General features: G+C 56.6%; 1 protein-coding gene across 1 annotated transcript; it reads left to right on the top strand.

The window, feature by feature from the left end:
- The first annotated feature begins 2863 nt into the window (after positions 1-2863).
- Positions 2864-4721, top strand: RPS15 (ribosomal protein S15). Its single transcript, XM_082380052.1, has 4 exons — positions 2864-2965; positions 3361-3446; positions 4255-4489; positions 4576-4721. Exons 1-4 carry the CDS (start codon positions 2963-2965, stop codon positions 4687-4689), a joined length of 438 nt encoding a protein of 145 aa, XP_082236178.1. The 5' UTR covers positions 2864-2962; the 3' UTR covers positions 4690-4721.
- The last annotated feature ends 2589 nt before the right edge of the window (positions 4722-7310 follow it).

Genomic DNA, 7310 nt, shown 5'->3' with positions numbered 1-7310 from the left:
CAGGGCCAGGCCTGGGCAGTGGAGCAGCTCGAGTCCCAGCAAAGGGGGGTTCCAGAGATGCAGAGGGAACCTGGGGGCCAGGGAGGCGGGGTGGGACGAGTTCCCACCTGCAGAGTGCTCTCTGCCACATGAAGTGACGGGGCCGTTCTGTCGTCGTAAAAACGACAATCGATGGGCTTCCCTGGTGGCGCAGTGGTTGAGAATCTGCCTGCCAATGCAGGGGACACGGGTTTGAGCCCTGGTCTGGGAAGATCCCACATGCCGCGGAGCAACTGGGCCCGTGAGCCACAACTACTGAGCCTGAGCGTCTGGAGCCTCTGCTCCGCAACAAGAGAGGCCACGATAGTGAGAGGCCCGCGCACCGCGATGAAGAGTGGCCCCCACTTGCCGCAACTGGAGAAAGCCCTCACACAGAAACGAAGACCCAACACAGCCAAAAATAAACATAATAAATAAATAATAAAAAAAATTAAAAAAAAAAAAAACGACAATCGAGATTTCAGAACATAAATCCTGGATGGCTCCAGTGTGCCAGGCTTGAGAATGCGGTGAACTAGACAGCCGGAGAGCCCCAGCCCAGCGCACTTTGCAGGGGAAGGGAAGCTTGGCTCAGCCCAGAAAGCCAGTGAAACGGGCATCTTCTCCCCCAGACCCAAGATGACCCTCCAAGACTGCACCCCTCCTCTTCCCGTCCCTCCGGTTCACAGAAGCAGCAGGATCAGGCAGAGCGGGGGACCTCGTGCCCCGCACCCTGCAGTCCCCACCACGTGTCGCTGCATTGTTAAAAGTCAGCTCCTTACATCAGCAAGATGAATTCTCTGCAAAATTAGTCTCTTGGCCAAAGGGTGCCGTGCAATCATTGAAGGGCCTTTCAGCCAGCCAGGAGCTCCCAGGACCACGTTTGCCTCCATAAACTTGGGCAAGCCTGCTTCACACCTTCACACCCTGATAGACACTTCCTGCAGTCCCAAACACAGTGCTTGTACCCCACTGGGGCACGGAGGGACGTCCCCTCCTTCGCGTGAAGCCTAATTGGCTACCTCCCCCCACACCCCGCCCCGTTGTGGAAATGGCTGAGGAGGGCTCGGACTTCCCGTCCCCTCCAGGCCAGCTCCAGCTCCCCACAAAGCCACTCGGCCAAGCCTAGTCGGTAGGGGGCTGAAGACGGTCACCTCGTGCCCCACACGCAAACTGAGTGAGGTGCGGTGGAATCATGTGGCGGGGGGAGGGGAGGGCATTGGCCTTTTCTCTTGTTTTAGCTTCTCATTCCTACCTCAGGGCCTTTGCACATTCACTCTCTCTTCCAGGACCTCAGCCTCCCTGCAGGGCTGGTTGCATCCTCGATCCATTCATGGGGCTTACCCCTGCCAAACGTTTAACTGTTTTCTATGTATCATGTCTTTTTGTTCTTGTATGCCTGTGTTATGCCTTTCTTTTGCATTCAGTGACTATTTTCTAGTGTACCTAGAAAATTAATTCTTTTAATTTTTTTCATTGTGCGTTTTGAGTTTTCTAGGGGTTCTATAGTTTACCACACACATCTGTTGGGTTGCTTTTTACTGTGACAAAATATAAGATTAGTAGGGGACTTTCCTGGTGGTCCAGTGGCTAAGACTCCACACTTTGACTGCAGGGGGCACAGGTTTGATCCCTGGTCAGGGAACTAAGATCCACATGCCACGCAGCCAAAAAAAATATTAAAAAAATACAAGATTGGCCATTTTTAACCATTTTTAAAGTGCACAGCTCAGTGGCATTAAGCACATGCACATTGTTGTGCAACCATCTCCCCCCATCCATCTCCAGAACTTTCTCTTCCCAAACTGAAACTCTTAACTCCCCATCCTCCTCCCCTAGCCCCTGAACCCCACCATCTACTTCCTGCCTCTATGGATTTGGGTCCTCTGGGGACCTCACATGGGTGGGATTATGCAGTATTCTGTCCTTCTATGTCTGGATTCTCTCACTGATGTCCTCAAGGTCTGTCCACATTGTAGCATGTGTCAAAATTTCCTTCCTTTTTAAGGCTCAATTATATTTCACTGTGTGGGTGGACCTCATTGTGTTTATCCCTCATTCATGGATGGACACTTAGGTTGTTTCCATCTTTTGGCTACTGTGAATCATGCTGCTGTGAACATGGGTGTGAAAATCTGTTGGAGTCCCTGCTTTCAGTTCTTTGGGGTATGCACGCAGGAGTGGGATTACTGGGCCCCATGGGACTACATACATCTTAATGTACGAGAATCGCCTTCAGATGGACACCTTGTTCCAGTGACTATTGAAAGCGTACTCCTATATAGCTCTCATCCCTCGGCCCGTCCTTGCTTTTCTTGTTAGACATATTACATGCTTATGTGTTGCAAACCTAGCACTGCAATGTTGCAGTTGTTACTTTATATCGATATAAGTTCGTCTGTTAAAGGCTGGCTGGTCCCTATCAGGGAAGCCTTTTCTGAGCATCTGTGCAAAGCCAGTGTCCCAACCCCCCGAGATTCCTTTTGGCTCAGATATCTGTAATGACCTTGTTTCTTACGGGTCTGTCTCGCCCACTGGGATGCGAGCTCCCTAGGGGAGGGCCAGTCCCGAACCCAGACAGCGCGCTTACTGCAAACAGGCACTCCATGAACACTTTTTTACGTGGATTTCATTATGGAGATTACGGAGCACGAATATGAGTTTCCAAAGCGGGCGGCGACGCGTCCCACGTCCCCCAGTTGAGGAAGGGGCTCCAAAATACTAGGCGGCCGGCCCCAGCCTGGGGTGTCCGAGCACACAAGGTTGGCAGAGGCTCCTTTATTCCTCGCAGCCAGCGCTCTGGCCTCCGGACAGCAGAGGGCGCGCGTCCTCCGCTGGGAAAGCGGAAGCGCGCGCGCGCGCAGCCCTGGGGCGGGGCACGCGAGCGGCCTCGCGATAACTGCGCAGGCGCAGAAAGGACGCTCCTTTCTGAAGAGCCGACAAGATGGTGAGTGTCACGGTTACCGTGTCTGTTCCGGGCCCATCTGGCGCCATCCGAGCTCTGGCCGCGCAGTGGAGGCCGGGGTCAGGCCGCGCGGCTGCGGTAGCCTCCTGCAGGCCTCCGGAACCGCCGCCGGACATGGGGGCGCGGGGCGGGCCTGCTGGGTGTCGGGACGACCCGGGGCAGGGAAGGCCTGTGTCGGCCCGCTTGTCCCAGCCGAGTCCCCGTAGCCACGGGCCGCTCGGGCCGCCCCGGGACGGGCCCGAGGTGGTGTGTCCCCGTGGGCTTCCGTACCCGGGAGGGCCGCACGCTTTTCGGCGGGAGCCGCGGGCCCGGTGATGCCGCCGCAGGCTGGGAGGTGGGTCTCGGGGTTCGGCTCACCCGCATCCCGGCCCGCGCAGGCGGAAGTGGAGCAGAAGAAGAAGCGGACCTTTCGCAAGTTCACCTACCGCGGCGTGGACCTCGATCAGCTGCTGGACATGTCCTAGTAAGTGGCGACCGGGCAGGGGGGGATGGCGGCGGGGGGGGGGGGGTGGGCCCGAGGGCTGGGGGCTGCAGCCTGACCTGCGGCCGCGGCCGGAGACCGTGTGTAAAGGAGAGGGCGGGGCTGCGTGCGGATAAAACTCCACGTGGAGACGTTGAGGATCGAATTTAAGAGGATTTCTACGTGTCTCCTTTGGACGTGTTTTCGTCCACTCGGAAATGTAAACGCTGTCCTAGCTCGTGAGCCTCTTGAGCTCGGGCATCTGCAGGCTGGGATTTGCTACGTGGGCGGGAGTTTGCCGATCCCTGGTCTAAGGTTTGGCTGTAGGAGCTGGAAGCTTTTAGGCAGGGTGGGTGCGACGCCCTGGCCCCCAGATGGGGAGGGAGGCTTGCGGACAGCCAGGGACGCCTTTTTTCCTGGAGGTGTGCGCGGGTCTGGCTCGGAGGGGCCGGCTTCCTGGGGGCACAGCACAGGGTCTTCGTTGGCTGTGGGTTTCTCCGGGTGGCCCCGCTCCTGGGTTCTTGAGGCCTTCGGGGTAGAGCAGTTTGCCCGCGAAGTTCGGCTGCTCCGCCTTCTTACCTGAGCTACCTCTTTTCCTGGCTCGGCTTCCTCGTTTGTAGATAGCGGGGGCGGGGGGTGCGGTTCTTGAACCGGAGGGTTTTATCCTGAACGATTCGGCGCGGGAGCCGTGGGCCCTGGCCGGGCTGCGAGTGTTGCTTTGGGGGCTCTACGGGAAGCGGGAGTGTCGGTGGGCGGGCGGTGGGGGGCGAGCCGGGGTTCAGGCCACCCGCTCTGTGCGCTTTGCCCGCAGTGAGCAGCTGATGCAGCTGCATAGCGCGCGGCAGCGGCGGCGGCTGAACCGCGGCCTTCGGAGGAAGCAGCACTCGCTGCTGAAGCGGCTGCGCAAGGCCAAGAAGGAGGCGCCGCCCATGGAGAAGCCCGAGGTGGTGAAGACGCACCTGCGCGACATGATCATCCTGCCCGAGATGGTGGGCAGCATGGTGGGCGTCTACAATGGCAAGACTTTCAATCAGGTGGAAATCAAGGTGCGTGTGGGCTGTGCTGGCCCGGGGTGGGGGCCAGGGCCTGGCCAGCCACGCCCGCCTGACCACCCTGCTCCCTTCCTCCTCAGCCTGAGATGATCGGCCACTACCTAGGCGAGTTCTCCATCACCTACAAGCCTGTGAAGCACGGCCGGCCCGGTATTGGGGCCACCCACTCCTCCCGCTTCATCCCCCTCAAGTAGCCTGCTGGCCAATAAAGGTAGAGACTTGTGTAGTCCCGAGTGCGACTGGTCCTTCCCACGTGTGGTGCTTCCGGCCCACCCCCCGGGAAGGGGGCTGGGCCTGGTCACAAAACCTGGATGCTCAGGTGGGTCATGGGCCATTGTTGGACAGCGTGTGGCCCTGGGTTTCCTGCTGTAGACACAGCCCCTCTCGGGTAGGCTGAGGCTAGGGAACGGGTGGGTTGGGCTCTGTGATAAGTCCTGGGATGTCCAGTGGCCTGTGCTGCCTGCATCAGTGCCTCTTCTTGGCTCTCCCTGTGCTCCTGATCAGCTTCCAAAAACCTCCCACGGTAACCCCGGGGCCCCGCGCCTTGGATTGAGCCCTTCCTGGGGTGTCCTGTGGGTGGGGTCTCCACCGTGTTCCCTAAAGTCTTCCTGGTCAGATCTTGTTTCCTTCACGATGGGAAAGATGGCAGATGCCCCAGTGGATGGACAGGCACGGTGACTGTCCAAGCAGCAGTGAGGCCCTAAGGGGTCCCTGTGACTTGCTGGTGGGATGTGGAAGAAAGTGGATGGGACTCCCAGGTTCTGGGCTGAGCTACTGGAAGGCTGGAGTTGCCATCAGCCAAGGTGGGGAGCAGGGGGGTGTCCTGCAGGTGGTCTTTAGGCACCCAAGTCTGCACCTCAGTTTAGAATGTGAGGGGCGGCCACAGTACAGCCATGGAGGCGGGGAGGAGATGGCTGAACGGAGCTGCTGCTTCTGTGACCGCTGCTCTGGGCTCCTTTTCCAGAATTTCAGTTTTAACGTAATTTGCTCGTACTGTTGTATCTTGATCTGGAGTTAAATTGAACAGAAAGCACAGCTCATCGTGTGTAACCTCCAGTGGAGAAGGCAGGAGACAGATTGTGTGACAGGATTAAGGACTCGGGTTGGCCCAGTTTGGCCCAGTTTGGCAGAAGGACCCAAGTGCTGAGACTAGATTCTCTGCAGTCTGTCTCGTGTCCCTGATTCATGGAGGACTCCTATAAACCCTTAAGGAGAAGAGAGCAACCCGTTAGGAACAGGGCTGATGTATAAACAGACAGACGTCAAAATGCTGCTGGACCTCTAGTTCCTAACACAACGCGCACATGCCAGGAGCCAGAGCCCTGCAGAAACCGTGAGCTTCCATGGGCCGAGAAAGGACAGGTGGGCCTGACCTACACCTGGCAGGAGGGAAGGATGAGTGGGGAAGGCAGCCTGTGGGTCCAGCGCACTAGATAGGACACCTGGGTGATGGCAAAGGTGAGAAGTGAGGGGCTGGCAGCCCATTCAGTGGATAGAACACTGACACACTTGTGGATGGCCCCCTGAACCTGATCGGGCTTCAGAAGAACAAGCTAGAAACTTGAATCCATCATGTGAGGCTTGGGTGTCAGGTGAGATTAGCTGTGTGCCTCGCAGTGAGTTTAAAGGCCTTTGTGAGGGCTGCCATGGAAAGTCTCTGGGCAACATGGACCAGATTCACTTCAATCAGAACAGGACCTGCCTGCCCGGCCCTACAACTAGAAAGGAAGTAGGTAGCCTCCCTCCACTGTAGCCTCAGTTGTCTTTTTGGAAATTCCATAATTTAAAAGAGCAGTTGGGCTTCCTTGGTGGCACAGTGGTTAAGAATCCGCCTGCCAACGCAGGGGACACCGGTTACAGCCCTGGTGGGGAAAGATCCCACATACCGCGGAGCAACTAAGCGCCGCGCCACAACTACTGAGCCCGTGCTCCACAACGAGAGAAGCCACCACAATGAGAAGCCCGCGCACCGCAACGGAGAGTAGCCCCTGCTCGCCACAACTGGAGAAAGCCTGCGCAGTAACAAAGACCCAACGCAGCCAAAATAACAAAGTTTAAAAAAAAAAGGACTTCCCTGGTGGTGCAGTGTTTTAAGAACCCGCCTGCCAATGCAGGGGACATGGGTTCGAGCCCTGGTCCAAGAAGATCCCACATGCTGTGGAGCAACTAAGCCCATGTGCCACAACTACTGAGCCTGCGCTCTAGAGCCCGTGAGCCACAACTACTGGAGCCTGCGTGCCACGACTACTGAAGCCCGGGAGTCCTAGAGCCTGTGCTCTGCAACAAGAGGAGCCACCGCAACAAGAAGCCCATGTGCCGCAACTAGAGAAAGCCCGCGTGCAGCAACAAAGACCAACACAGCCATAAGTAAATAAATCAATAAATGTATTTTAAAAACAAGGAAAGATAAAGCAATTTCTGAAGTAAACATGTTTTTTACATTGGATTGGAAAGATAAAGCAATTGCTGAAGTAAACATGTTTTTTACATTGGATTGGAAGAGTAGAGAGGAATGCCCTGGGCAAATCCGACCCTTTGCAGGGAGGTGGTTTTTGACCCTGAACATGAAAAGCTGTACAAACGTGCGTAACTTTGGAGCTGCTAGGCCCTCCTGCAGGAGCAAAATGCACGTGCCAGGGGTGTGAGCCCCTCCATCTTGCGGAGTGGAGCGGTGCTGGTGGAAGTGGGGATGGGTGCTGGCCAGGGTGTGCAAACATTGCCATCTGTTTTGTAAATAAAGTGTTATTGGCACACAGACATGCGCATTCATATTCGTTCCGGTGCTTTCCTGGCCTGCGGAGTCAAAATTATTGAC

The sequence above is a fragment of the Balaenoptera borealis genome (genome assembly GCF_965194805.1).
Source record: "Balaenoptera borealis genome assembly, chromosome: 2".
Lineage (NCBI taxonomy): Eukaryota > Metazoa > Chordata > Mammalia > Artiodactyla > Balaenopteridae > Balaenoptera > Balaenoptera borealis.
This window is presented reverse-complemented; position numbering and strand designations above follow the sequence as displayed.